Source organism: Lithobates pipiens, unplaced genomic scaffold (assembly GCF_037356315.1).
Source record: "Lithobates pipiens isolate NorthernLeopardFrog02 unplaced genomic scaffold, aLitPip1_a1.2 Scaffold_19, whole genome shotgun sequence".
Lineage (NCBI taxonomy): Eukaryota > Metazoa > Chordata > Amphibia > Anura > Ranidae > Lithobates > Lithobates pipiens.
In genome coordinates this window covers 277,112,279-277,127,633 of record NW_027507764.1, presented here as the reverse complement: position 1 = coordinate 277,127,633, position 15,355 = coordinate 277,112,279, and the positions used below count along the sequence as shown (strand labels likewise).

The following is a 15,355-nucleotide window of genomic DNA, read 5'->3' as shown; positions in this document are numbered from 1 at the left end:
GACAAGCCCCAAGTAAAATGGAGAAACTGAATGCTGGATCCCAAATCCCTACAAAAACCGATATGGCGGAGATGCTACCAAGACTGGAATTGCCATAAAAGTTGAGATAACTACACTACGAGTGGATATGAGACATATGTTGGCGTGAGTAGAGGTGGCAGAGGAGACAGCAGGCATCCAGGCTCAGGAATTAAGTCAAATAAAAGCTCAAGTCAGACTAATGCAAATAAACCAAAGGAAAATCCTATACAAGCTGGAAGATCAGGAATTCGAAATGATATAGCAGGATTGATGAACAGTAGTAAAGGCCTCGTGACTGTGTTGGGGGAAGGGGGTGGTAGATGCACCCTGCAGAGACTAACAATAGGCACCCACAGTAGGAAGATATCCCAACAAAGCTCAACAACCTCAGAAAAACAAGAGCCCTGAGACCATTAGTAATGGGAGAGGGCCAAGGCAGGATAGATATTATGCCCCTTTTGGCTTGTACCTCATCTAAAAGTTATAGATGACAGAAATAAATTTTATGACATATAATGTCAAAGGCCTAAATTCCCCTATTAAGAGACATAAAATCTTAAAAGAACTCCAGCAATACAGAGCAGAAGTGGCCTTTCTACAGGAGACCCATTTATTGCAGGAAACAAATATCAAATTATATTCTAAAGATTTCCCAACTTGGTTTTATGGGGATACACCAACCAAGAGGGCCAAGGGGATACCAATTGGGTTTGCGAAAATGACAAGGTTTATACTGGAAGATAGAATGACAGACCCCGAAGGCCGATACCTCTTCCTGAAGGGCAGATTAGGGGAAAGGACACTCACCTTGGCAAATGTATATTGCCCATAACAAAAACCCCATAAGGTACCTGAAACAGGTTTTGGGTAGATTAATGGACTTTAAGATTGGAGAGGTGATATTAACTGGTGATTTAAATTTTTGTATGGATCCGGAATTAGATAGTATGTCCCGTGCGCAGTGGACAAGTAAGGTTTTGTTAAAAATGATTAAAGTCAGAATGCGTCAGTCTCAAATTGTGGATGTTTGGAGGGCGCAACATCCCAAGACACAGGATTACACATTCTTCTCCCCTGTGCATGGGACGTACTCAAGACTGGACTACATAATGGTGGATCAAGTAAGGGAAGCAAAGATAGAAATATCCATGTTATCTGACCATTCCCCGGTCTCGATGAGGATATCAGGGTTTCAAAGACAACCTTATACATGGCGACTAAATTAAACTCTCTTACAGGATGAGAAAGTAGTAGAAGCAGTCCATAGAGAAATAGAACTATATTTTTTAGCTAATAATATGGGTGAAATTTCGTGGGAAGCACACAAGGCTTGTATTAGGGGCATCCTTATCTCCATCGGGGTAGGGGAAAAAAAAGAGAGAATAAAAAAAATGAACACCTTAATAGAAGAAATTCATAGACTAGAACAAGGACATAAAAAACATAAGGGCCAACACCAGGTGCTATTCCATCAATTAGTTAAGAGAGATGAACTCAAGGATATCACGTAACAAGAGTCAAGAAGGACATTTAATAGAATTGCAAAAGAAAGATACCAGTGGGGGAATAAAGTGAGCAAACACCTAGCACGAATGTTGAAAAAGAAAACTATATTGAAAAAATCCAAGATAAAAACAGAGAAATAGTATATAGAACTAATGAGAGTTCCTGAACACAGAAGTGTTCAGGAACTATTATGGGGCCCTATATTCCGTAGGCCAGAAGGGACAACAGGAAACAGAGAAAGTGGAAAAAATTTAAGAATTTTTTACTTAATGTGATTGTAGCCGTATTAGTGCAATTGTGACAGAGAAAATTGAGTACTGTCTGTGATACTTTTTTTATTTGCACTAACATACAATTTTTCAGGACAAGCTTTCGGGTATGTCCCCTTCTTCAAGGTCCAAGCAGTACTGATTTACAAATTTTTAAGCAGAATGTAAAAACAAAAAAAACACCTCTGAGGGAAAGAAGAGAAAAAAGAACAAAAAAAAAACACATACAAATCAATGGCAATAAAGATAACAGAAGAGTTAGTGAGATAAGGCAGAGGGAGAGCTATGGAATGGATCGGGGTTGCTAGTCACAGAGGGGGTTGTAAAACTTTAGTATAATGAGTAAGGAAACCTATATCTAAATTCAGGCCATTATTTTTTGTGTCAAAAAGAATTATCATTCTTAGTTCAAAGGTTTTCCTTTCCTGGATAGTTCTGAAATTCCCTTTAAGAACTAAAACATTGAGGTCTTCTATAGTGTGGTCCGGTTGTGAGAAGTGATGTCCCACAGGTGTACATAAACTGTCTTCTTTATGTTCCTTGATGGTATGTCTGTGTAAATTCATCCTCGTTTGCAACTTCTGTCCTGTTTCACCAACATAAGATCCTTTGCTGCACCTTTTGCATTGGATGAGGTACACAACATTGCTGGAGGTACAGTTGTAAGATCCCATGATATTGAAGGTCCCGTTTGTGTGTGTGTGACACTTTTGGATAGATTGATCTGGTTGCATAGTTTGCAGCGCTTTTTATTGCAGGGTTTGCTTCCATTATTTGTGACTTCATAATCAGAGTGAAGTTTCCTGCTGATTAGTTTGTGTCTGAGGTTGGGTGGTTGTCTGAAAGCCAATAATGGTGGTTGTTGGAATATTCCTTTCAGAGTGCCATCCTCTGTTATAATGGGTTGTAAATCTTTGATTATCTTTTTGATCCCTTCTAGTGCTGGGTTGTATGTGGTGACTAGAGGTACTCGGTTATTTGTTTTTTTTCTCTGTGTATTGGAGGAGATTTTCTCTTTGGGTTTTCAAGGCTGTGTTTATGCTGTTGTTGATGGTTTTCTCTTTGTAACCTTTCTTGTGGAAGGAGTCTGCCAGTGTTCTGAGATGTTTATCTCTGTCTTCTGGGTCTGAACAAATTCGGTGGTATCTGATGGCCTGGCTGTGTATGATGGCCCGTTTAGTGTGTTGCAGGTGAAAACTGGAACTGTGAAGATATCTGCATCGGTCAGTCGGTTTTCTGTATATCGACGTGTGAAGCTTGTGATCCCTGATGTATACTGTGGTGTCTAGGAAGTTGACATGTGTGTTTGAATAATCTATTTTTAGTTTAATAGATGGGTGAAATATGTTGATCAATGAGAAGAATTGGTTTAGATTTTCTTCACCTTCAGTCCATATCATGAAGATATCAATATAGCGATAATATCTGTATGGCTTTTGTTGTATGCTGTTCAGAAATTTGTCCTCCAGGTCAGCCATAAATAAGTTTGCATATTGGGGTGCCATTTTGCTACCCATAGCAGTACCCATACACTGGAGATAGATGTCATTATTGAAAGTGAAGTAGTTGTGTGTAAGAATGAATTCGATGAGCTGTGTCACATCCTCAGCAGTGTATTTCTGGTTTGGTGAGGATGATAAGAATCTGTGACATGCCGACAACCCATCCTTGTGAGGGATGTTACTGTACAGAGATTCTACATCCATGGTGACTAGAAGTGTATTTGATGGTAATTGTTTTATATTGTTAAGCTTGTTCAGAAAATCAGTGGTGTCTCGCAGTGTTCATGACTAAAGGTTTTAACATGTTTTCTACCAGGCCTGAGATATGTTCGGTAAGTGTATTCATACCTGTTATAATGGGTCTGCCTGGATTTCCTGGCTCGTGAATCTTGGGCAGCATGTAGCAGTCTCCAATTTCTGGATTATCCGGAATTGCATTGATGAGTTCTGAATGTAGGTGGCTTGGTATTGTCGCAATGAGATCTTTTAATTGCTTAGTAAAATCCTGGGTCGGATCATAATCCATTTTTTGTAGTAAGTAGTATTTGCCAGCTGCCTCTGGCCCTCTTGTATATATTTGTCTGTATCTATCACAATGACTGCTCCCCCTTTATCTGCTGGTTTGATGGTTATGGCCTGATTATTGTGCAGATCATGTACAGCTCTTCGCTCCAGTGGTGAAAGGTTGTATAATATTTTCTTTTGCTGGGTGGATAGCAGGGATGTAACTCGTAGCCTGAAGCTGTCAATATAGATATCCAGTTTGGGGTTGCGTCCTTGTGGGGGTGTAAAATTGCTGTTCTTTTTCTTTTTGTCACTTCCTATTGTCTTAGGATTCCTTTCATTACTGTGAAAAAATTCTTTGATCCTTAGTCTCCTAAAGAATTCCTCCATATCTGACCATACCTGTAAATTATCCAATTTGGTGGTTGGGCAGAATGTGAGGTCTTTGGAGAGGACTGTTTCTGGTGTAGAAAGTTTATGATTTGACAAATTTTATGATTCCGAGTTCCTCTGTTATATCCATATTTTCTGTCAAGTCAGCATTTATATAAGGGATACCATGGGATTCGGGTTTCAAGTTGCTGATGGCAGGAGTTGTAGAAGTTGTGTTTGTTTTTTGTTGTTTAGGTTGTATCCAAAAGGTCTGCTCTTGGTGTAGCTTTTGGAGTTTTTTTGCCTTCCTGTTCATGGCAAGTTTTTGCAGTTGTCTTTGTAAGGTTTCAATTTCATTCTTAATTTGGTTGATGCTTGTAGGGTCCAATGGTGCTGAGGTTTCAAACATCAACTGCTTTTGTTTCCGGATTGTTTCCCTTTAACCATACAGTGTATGAATGAGGTTGTTCCTTAACCTTTCGCTGGTACGTCTGCAGAGTCCTTCCGCATAAGGAGAGTTCAGTGTATTTGCACAAGGATTTTAAAAAAAAATGCTAGATTTCCTCACCTCACCTGTCTGGAAGTGATAGGTACAATTTGTTTTTGCTGACCCTGGAATCCCTGTTGGCCTCAATTCAAAATAACCCAAACATTAACGGGATTAATATAGGGGAGGAAGAGCATAAATTGGCAGCGTATGCCGATGACGTCCTGTTCTGTATCTCAAACCCAAGGATTACAACCCCAAACTTGCTAAGGATATTGAAACAGTACGGAGAAATCTCAAATTTTAAAATAAACCTTGGTAAGTCGGAAATCTTAAATATAAGTAGACAGGAAGAAGAGAAATTGCAAAAAGAATTTCATTTCCAATCGAGAAAGCATATAAAATATCTGGGAGTTAGATTGACCAATTCCTTAAGGCAAATATATCTGATAAATTATATCCCTCTGTTAGATGAAGTAAAGAAGGAAATGAAAAAAATTGCAACACGACCTCTCTCTTGGATAGGACGTATCAATATGGTCAAAATGGTGATGACCCCGAAAATGTTATACAAGTTCCAAATGTTGCCTCTATCGCTTCCACAAACATACTTTAAAACTTTAAAAAGATTAATGTTGAAGTTTATATGGCAAAATAAAAAACCAAGAATAACATCTGTGGTACTTGGAAGGGGGGAAAAAAACGGGGGATTTAGCATTTGCGCAGTGGCACTTACAAGGGTGGTGGAATGGGCAAAAGAGGTAAATGAAAAAAGGGGGGGAAAAATTGAAAATGTAATGAGTAGCACACAATTAAGGTGTATAATATGGAACCCCACACAGCACAGGGTGCTAGGAGCAAAAACACACAAAATAACACGTAATACACTAAAAATATGGGATTGAATGCATACACAAAACAAATGGTCATACAATTCACCTCTGATTTTTTTTTTTTAAAGGATAATGAGTATTTTGTGAGGGGGGGAACTGGATAAAAAAAGAAACCGCACAATTGAAAAATATAATAAAGAGGGGTAAAATAAGCACATGTCAAGAATTAAACCTTGACACAGACTTAATGGTGACAGATGAATGGCGATACCTCCAGTTAAGGAGAAATTGCCCCACCCAGTAAGATATGGGGAAGACTATAGACCACTGGAGCGGCTATCAACACCGAACACTGTATGGTAATATCTGAACATCAAGAGTGTATTTTATATTTAAACACTGTCATTTTTTTTCTTTTAACCATTGTCTAAGAGGTTAACCTTGTATTAGCAAGGTAGACCGAGAAGGTCAGATAGTCCTTTGATTTATAATTTAATAAGATTAGCGTGACATCAACACACCCCATCATTTTTGCATCAGTGGATACAGTTTGATCCATTTCGGTGTATGCAGCTTTTCCTAAAATTAGCTTATATTAGTGGTAGCGCAGGAATAATCATTTACTATTACTACAAGATGTAATAAAGATAACATTGACAAGATTTTGACACGAACGCTTAGCTCTGCTGTAGATTTAAAGACGGGCGAGCTGAATTATAAGTGCCTGGCAAGGTGGTATGCGACACAAGATAAAACAAATAAATTGCAATTGGAGAAATCCTCAGACTGTACAGTCCTGGTCTATGCTGGTGTGGTGTTCTCCTGCAGTAGAACTATGGTAGACGATGCTGGCAAATATATATTTTTTTACAATGTGAGCTGAATGACCTTGAGCTGATTCTTGCCGCTATGTATGTGTATATATATATATATATATATATATATATATATATATATATATATACCTCCCCATATCCTTCAGAAATACTTTGTCAGCTTATTTCCTTTGCAGGGGTCTCTCCTCTGATACCATTATTGGTACTCAGAGATTTCAATAGTGTTGTCGATATGAGGTGGGACAGATGCCCAGCTCCAAGGTCAATGACCAATTGACCTTGTGGCTTCTGTCTCTCCCCCTTTGGACGACTACGTATGATACACTATCAAGAATAGATTTGGCTTTGTGTTCGGCTGATTTTATACCATATGTATTGGATGTGAATATCGAACCTCGAGGTATCTCAGACCATTCTCCTTTGTTAGTCACTTTAGCGTCAGGCGTCTAATATGTCTTGGCAGCTGAATCCCTTTTGGTTGGAATTATTCCCCAAAGAGGATGTCATTCCTACCTGTATCCTGGATTTTTGGTCTGCTTTTTCTTATTCAGGACCTTCTGTAACCTGGCCTCACCCCACTACTACGTCCATTCAAACCTGTTAAAGAGGCTCAATCCATCCTTTGGATAGACTGCCTCATTCGGCCAGGGGGGTTCTCAACCTTTTTTTCAGGGATCTCTGCATTTTGCTTGTGTTTCAGCTATCCAGCTTGACTCCTGTCACCTTCACAACACGTCACCTTCTAACCAAACTGGCCTCAGGGATGCACTGACCTCTGCCCAGTCTGATGGTCCTGTGCTGGATGCCCAGCTCATCTTTAAGGGTCTGGGTGACCCTGCTCAGACTCCTGATGGCCTTCTCATGCCCTTACCCATTCCTAAAAAGCCTTTAGTCCTCAATAAGTCCTCTTGTCCTCTCCCTACCTCAGTTCCGGTCTCTTGAGGATAATAGTACGAAGTTAGTCAAGTTCTGGATTCCCAGCTCCGTAAAGGAATTCTTCAGTACCTCGTACATTGGAAAGGGTTTGTCCTGAGGAGAGGTCTGGGATCACTGCATCTGAGGTCTTTGCACCTCTTCTGTTGAGGAAGTTTCATCTGAAGTTTCCCTCTAAGCCTGGGCCCAGGCGGGGGAGGGGGAGGCCTCATAAGAGGGGGGGAACTGTCATGGTTATGCAGTAATGTTTGTCTGTCCGCTTACCTCTCCATGTGTTCAGATTAAGAGGCCAGCCACTCTCACCTGACTGCTTAAGTAATCTCTCCTCAAAGCATGACTCCACCCAAGCCCATATCAAGGAACTCTATATTAACCTGTGCACTGCAAGCCGGCTCTGCTGATCAATATTGTGTGTTTTGGCTGCCATGTGCTCATTGCTCTGTGTCCTACGTCTGATCCTGTTTACCGACCTTGGCTTGCTCTCGAATGTCCTTGTCTGCTTCATATACTGACCTTTGGCGTGTTCCTTGACTATCCCTATCTGCTTGTTGCTTGTTGCCCTGATCTTTTGGCTTATCTCCTGACTATCCTTTGTTGTCGCAGTCTGCTGCTTCCTCTCTACCTTCCTGTACTCTTCTGCGAGCCTGAGCTGGGAGACCCTGGGGGCCGCGACCCAGAGCCAGACTGCAACGAAGTCCATCTTAGATTCCGCACCATGGGAAATCTCATGCTCTTGCTCCCAGTGTGATCCGTGCGCCAGAGTACCTGCTTTCCTAGACCACCCAGGGCTCTATCCGCAGCAGTCAGCTGTAGGGTCCACTACCTTGAGGTACACTCCAGACCCCTCATGGGGTGCATCTGTCACCTGGACTCAGATGACCTGACAGAGACCTATAAGAAAATATATTAAAGAATTACTTCTTGCTCTTCTTAGAACACTAAATTAGGCTTTTCATATGGGTCGGCTCCCAGACTCTATGGGACAATCCGTAACAGTAGTCATACCGAAAAAAGGATAAAAATCTGCTACACCCGGAATCTTATAGACCAAACTCTTTATTATCTACAGATGTTAAAATTCTTGCTAAGATACTTGCAACTAGATTAAACAAGGTTATTAATACTATTATTCATCCAGCTCAGGTAGGATTTGTGTCTAATAAATCAACCGCACTTAATATTAGATGTGCATATTTAAATATGCAGGTTCCGGCCTCGGGCTATTCAAACTATGCCTTTTTAGTGTTAGATGCAATCAAGGCCTTAGTTTGTGTCGAATGGCCATATTTGTGGGCCACTCTTAAAAAATTTGGGCTTGGCTCTAGTTTTTGCAAATGGGCCCGGTTGTTCTATACCGCTCGGGGGGCATCGATTAGGATGAATGGCTTTCAATCTCCTAGTTTCAGACTCTTCCGGGGCACTAGACAGGGGTGTCCGCTGTCTCCCCTGCTTTTTATGCTGGCCATAGAGCCTTTGGCATGTCTTATACAGGCCTCTCCTGATGTTAGTGGTTTGACTAGGGGAGACATGGAGGAAAGGTTATCCACTATATGCGCATGATCTTCTTTTTTTCATGTCCAATGTCTGTTCATCCCTGCCAGTAGTAATGGAATACGTTAAGAAGTTTGGAAGGTTTTACGGTTTAGGCATAAACTGGGAGAAATCCATGTTGATGCCTTTAGACCCCCTTCCGGATACATTACCACTTATACTTTCTCATTTTTTTGATTGTATCTTCCATAAAATACTTGCGTATAACTATGTCAGACTCCTCCCCACAGTCATATATTGCAGATAATATATTTCCATTACTTATTAAATTTCAAAACTTGGACTAAGCTCACTTTATCGCTAATAGGTCGCAATAATCTAATAAAAATGATATGGATGCCTCAGCTTCTCTATTTTTTATATAATGCCCTGATTTGGATACCTATCCGGATCTTTATTAAAATTAACACTATATTTAAGTGATTAATATGGCGTTACAAAACTCCTTGTATCAAACTGGAGATTCTACAACATCCCACAAATGCCGGTGGGCTGGGAGTTCCTAATCCGAGGCTATATTTTTTCACCTCCCAACTACAGCATTTTGCTGGATAGGAGTCTAAACAGATACCCCTTCCTGCCCGACGATTATTCAATTTTGCATTTAAGGGTCGGTTTCCACTCTTTGTCCTCGATGGTGCAGGACGGGGTGTCTCGCCTGCTTATATGCCTATTTGTATGTTAATCTGTAAAGTATGGGATACAGTTAAAAAAAAGGCTTGGGTGTCTCATATGCCACTAGATACACTCCCATATGGGAAAATTACTTCCTTAAATTTTGGCTCTCAGAGGCTTTCAGAGATGGGGAAAATTAGGAATAACTACTTTAGCTCAGCTATATCAGAATGGTATACTTAAATATTTTGAAGCTCTGAGGGGAGAGTTCTCTGTAGAAACCAATTGGTTTTACCAGTTCCTTCAATTAAGACATGCTCTACATGCCCAGTTTTCTTCTGCTAAGATATTTTTCCCCTCTATCCCTGTCTTAGATAAAATAGTACGGGCAGAGTCAACAAAGGGTCTTACCTTGGTTACTTATAGGGTATTGTCAGAAGGGTTCCTATTGAACTTCCCCATCCATTCTCGGGCTGGCTGGGAGAAAGATATTGGTCCCATCTGAGGAGATTTGGGACAATGTTCTTTGGTCCCGGTCCAGGGTGTCTCTTTCTCCATCACACAGACTGATCCAGATTTTTAATTCCTCATAGGGTCTATAGAACTCCACAGTTTCTCTTTGCAATTGGACTGAAATTTGAGCCAGCCTGTGCTAGATGTGGTAACACAGGTACATTAACCACTTCAATACAGGGCACTTTCACCCCCTTCCTTCCCAGCCCAATTTTCAGCTTTCATCGCTCTAGCGCTTTCAGTGACAATTGCGCGGTCATGTTACACTGTACTCAAATGAAATTTTTATCATTTTGTTCGCACAAATAGAGCTTTATTTTGGTGTTATTTATTCACGACTCCGTTTTTTATTTTTTGCGATATAAGCGCAAAAAAAACAATATTTTCTTTTTTCTATTTTAAAAGAAATCCAATAAAATCTAATTTTGTCATAAATTTAAGCCAAAATGTATTCTGCTACATGTTTTTGGTAAAAAAAATTCCGTTAAGTGTATAATAATTGGTTTGTGTGATCACAGACATATGTACGCAAATGATCATGTACATATGCGTGCAGGTGATCACGTACATATGTGTGCAGATAATCATTGGGACATGTGATTTTAGTGGAACATATGTGGGGGACATGTTTTTATTATTAGGGACATGTGTTTTTATTATTTGGGGACATGTATGTTTTGGGGACATGTGTGTTTTGGGGACATTGTGTTTATACTGTGTGGTGTGTTGTGTGTTTACACTAGACTGATGATCAGTGAGTAAAAAGCTGTAAAAAACAGCTCATACTCACTGATCATCAGCCGGCTGCAGCGATCTGCTCTCCTCTCCTCAGCGATGACTTCTGTGTGAGGAGAGGAGGAGCCGATTGCCTAGCAACCGGCTGTTTGTTTACATCACATGATGGCCGGGATTGGACACGGCCGTCATGTGATCAGGAGGGCCAATCACAGAGCCCTCCTGCCGATCTGAGATGCGCCGTGTCCGGGTGACACAAGCACATCGGGATCGCACCACTGTGCGGGCACGCGCGCGATCCCGCTCCTTCTGAAGGACGTTCCTGAATGCCCTATCAGAAGTAGACGGCTCCCACCCGGCCGTATATGTGCATTGGCCGGGTGGGAAGTGAGTTAATACATCTTTTGCGGTGATACTGGGTAGATACCCAAGATACCCAAGATACTGGGTAGATACCCAAGATACTGGGTGGAGGTGCAAAGAGTAAACTCCACAGTTTCACTTTGCAATTGGACTGAAATCTGAGCCAGCCTTTGCTAGATGTAGTAACACAGGTACATTAATACATCTTTTGTAGTGATGTCCAGAACTTCAAAGATACTGGGTGGAGGTGATCGGTACCTTAAATAGGATATTGGATATTTAACATCGCAGTTGAACCGCTTATATGTTTATTGGGTTACTGTGATATGTCTATCTACACCTCCCCTACTGCTAACACTATAAGGCGTGCACTTTTTGTTGCCTGTAGACAGATTGCTCTTAAATGGAACTCTCCACATCCACCGACTGTGTCTGATTGGATTGTAGATCTCAATAGGATTATTCTCTTTAAAAAACATACTTACCCCCTGAAGGAATTCCCTGAATAAGTTTGATGTGATCTGGTCTAGATGGCTTCAATCTATGACTTGGGTATCATTTCATTCAATAGGTACTGTGTACTTTGTAATACTGGATATTGTTATTCCTTTTTTCTTCTTGTGTTTTTATTTGTGTAAGATATATACTCCGAGTGACCAGGGGATGGTGGGGTTTGTTGAAGGGGGGTGGTCTGTGGGTTTTTTTGTGGGGGGGGGGGGGGGGGGTTATGATATTTTTTTTTTTGTTTTGTTTTGTCTATACTGTTTTAATGTTGTTTCCATATAAATTAATAAAGAGGATTTGATTTAAAAAAAAAAAAAGCTCATTGCTAAAACTCCTCCTTATATTCCTTACCAGGAAGACGAATACTATTAAATCTGGACTCCAAGGTTTCTCTATAAAGTTCAAATGCCTCTAGCTTCCTTACATCACCTGAAAATCAATAAACTCTATTTGGACACACAAAGTGGGAAGGGGTGCAATTTTTACCCTAATCCATCTTCACTCCTCCCCACCAATCGCTCACTTTGTCCAATTCAGTTAAGAAAGGGGCTGGTAAATTACATACAGTATTTACCGGCCCTTTACTCCTCTCCACCCCCTTGTGTCCCTGCAGCAGCCAGTGGGAGAGGGAATCCAGCAGCGCTCTAAGGGGACGAGGGGAGGCCTGGGAACAGATGTGGGCGGCAACGGAAGGTGGATCAGTGCGGGGCTGGGGGACAATTACAGAATGATGCCCTGTGTCTGTGCCAGTGTCACCAACCCTTGGTGACTTTTTTTTTTTTTTTAAACAAAACTTGAAAAGTTTTTTGATAGAGCACATTTTTTACTGACAACCTAAAAAACAGTATAAACTTTATAGGTAAACAATGGCAATACCCATAACAAGTCAATACAACATGACAAAATATCAGCCCCAGTGGGATACAGTTGAAAAACAAGTTCTGCTATGCATGTCACAGAGAGATTGTTAGAGACTGCAGACATACTACACAAGATGGTCATAGATTGTGGACATACTACAGGAGATTGTCAGAGACTGCAGATGTGCTACAGGAGATAATCAGAGACTGCGGGCATACTACAAGTGATGGTCAGAGACTGTGGGTATACTACAGGTGATGGTCAATCGATAATTTCTACTTTACTAACTGACAATTTTTCAAGCACAGGAGGACAGTAAATTGTTAACAATTCTGTGAAACTCTTAGCCTGACCAGCCTAAAGCCTGCAAAAGTGACCTAAACAGAAAAGGTCAAACTAATCCTAGAGGGCTCACACAGGACTTTGGCACAAATAGCTCTATAGAAACAGCTGAAGATCATCACTGGCAACATGTCACTCACTCACATGTAATGCCGGATGCAGAAGCATCTTCCAGAAGTTTAATCATCAGTGTGTTCGCCTGTCCTTGCAGTGTGTAAGTGTAAATAAAAATAAGCAATATGAGAAGACCGAAGGATGGGAGAACACACTGATGATGATTAGACTTCTACAGCTGGCATTACATGTGTGTGACATGTTGTTAATGATGGTCATCAGGTTTTTCCATAGAACTATTTGTGTAGAGTCTTGTGTGGGTGCTGCATGATTAGTGTGATCTAAAAATACCTCCTTCTAGCAGGGAGCCTATACTCCAGTATGTTGGATCCTCTCCATCCTGGCTCTGGCCGCCTGAATCTTCTGGTCAAAATGTGGCAGGCTGGGTAAGGGGCAGGTTACAGAGGTATGCTGATTGGCTAAGGAGGTGGTGGGAGGCAGACCAACTTATCAGCACTCACTCCCTCCCACTCAGATGAGCAGCGCTATTGGTTGTTAAACTGGTTGGCAACACTGGTCTGTGACTCTCCCTCCAGCAGCTGGAGGGGGGGAGAGGGGTTGAAATTGTCTTTCAGCTGCTGCAGAGAGCCACACAGGGAATCGTTAAGCAGTTGCTACCCCTCCCCCCTGTACTGATCCCCAATCACAGCGGAGGATCACTTTCTGCATAAGAGAACATGCCCCTCACCATGCTCAGCACTTCTGATCTGGAGGTATTGTAGTCATGTGACCGCAGGAAAATAACTCTCCAAAATTATATTTGGCATGCATATATTATAATAAATGTGACATTTTTATGTACGGTATATATGATCCTCTAGTTATACCCCCGTCTTACAGATGCCTTAAGTCAGGTTTAATAAGGGGTTAAGCTTGCAATTCCTGTAATGCACACTCCCACTGCACTGAAAATGACGGAACATTTTATTTTTATTTTACTGCAGAGGTGTTTGTATTCATGACAATTTTTTGTACTTATTATTCAATGTTTTTCATGTTGCAATAATTATAAATATATTTGTTTACCTTACAGGTGTCACTGCTGAAATGCAGAATCTGGTTCAGCGTCGTATTTATCCTTTTCTGCTAATGGTGGTTTTTTTGATGGGAATATTGTCTTTTCAGTTAAGACAGTTTAAACGCCTTTATGAACACATAAAAAACGACAAGTAAGTCATTATTAATTCTCTAACAAAACCAGCTTTTTAAACCAGCAGAGGCTTTTAGATTCTACCTTAGTGTATATATATATATATATATATATATATATATATATATATATATATATATATATATATATATATATATATATATATGCGCACAAAGCCTAGGAGGACAGCACCATCAGGCAAAACAGTAATCTGTACATGCAGCTAGGTGTGTTTTCAAAAAATAAATAAAATAAACACAAAACAAGGGTTACAGCACAGTGAGCTTAACTTAATGTTCCATGAGAGAATACAGCAACTTGGGCATCCCTGCCCTTTTTAATTATTAACATGCCCTATGCATTTAAAATGGAGATGTGTGTTTAGGTCCTAAAAAGCTTCCATATATCAAACACATGATACTAAAGAGGTGTGGCCACTTATGAACCCTTACATATTCATAGCAAACTCTTGCTCATGAGTAAAAATATCTCCGCGCTAGTCTGGTATGGAACTGCTGCAACTCAAATCTTGGAAGTGATAAAGGAATGGTTAATGGTGCGTTGTTCCTTTAAATAGTGACCTGATGTGATAATGAACAAAATAAAGTGAATACACAAGATATCTACCTAAGTGTTCAAACATAAAGTATGTGCGTGCGTGAACAATATGATAGCTTCTTAGTGAATATAGAGTAAATTTGATAGCGGTAGTATGGCTTCAACCGAATGAAGGGTGATAGGCTAAATACAGTATTATTACCATGGCAATAGTAAAATGTCATCAGTCTGGAGATAACCAAAGTTTTTCAAATTTGCAGATCTTATCACTTTCAATTGCTTCCATTTTAGCATGAACTATTGGTTCTGTGAATGGTTTCTGGCTACAATCAGATTTTCAATTTCCCATGCCTTAGCTATTGTTTGTTTTGCAGCTGTTAAAAGCTGTAAAATAAGGTGAAATTTATTCCATGTAATTTGTCTGGTTTTAGATTCAAAAGTGCTGTAGCAGGATTAGGTTGTATGGACGTTTCAAACACTTTAGAAGCTAAATCAAAAAGTGCCTTCTAAAATTTTTGGGCTATTGGACAATCCCACCATATATGGAGTTGGGTGCCAGGATCTTAACAGCCGTGAAAAAGCTGTAATGTAAATGCTGTAAAGGGTAATCTGGAGCATATTTCGCTATCTTAGCAGGAACTAAATACTAACGAGAAAGCACCTTATAATTTTCCACAGGAACAACATTAGAGGGATTTAGTGGCTAACCATATACTGGACCATTCAGTGTCATCAAATGAGCGGCTTAGATCTTGTTCCCATTTAGAAACATAGGGAGGGGGTCTA

At 40.4% G+C, this 15,355-nt stretch overlaps 1 protein-coding gene across 6 annotated transcripts in view; it reads left to right on the top strand.

Moving 5' to 3' along the window:
• MARCHF6 (membrane associated ring-CH-type finger 6) overlaps positions 1–15,355 on the top strand; it is a 1,566,402-nt gene that overhangs the window by 1,479,079 nt on the left and 71,968 nt on the right. For all 6 annotated transcript variants that reach the window (XM_077491957.1, XM_077491954.1, XM_077491953.1 and 3 more), the window contains one exon: positions 13,895–14,030. In XM_077491957.1, the coding sequence (XP_077348083.1) occupies positions 13,895–14,030 (136 nt within the window). The remainder of the gene's footprint in view (positions 1–13,894; positions 14,031–15,355) is intronic.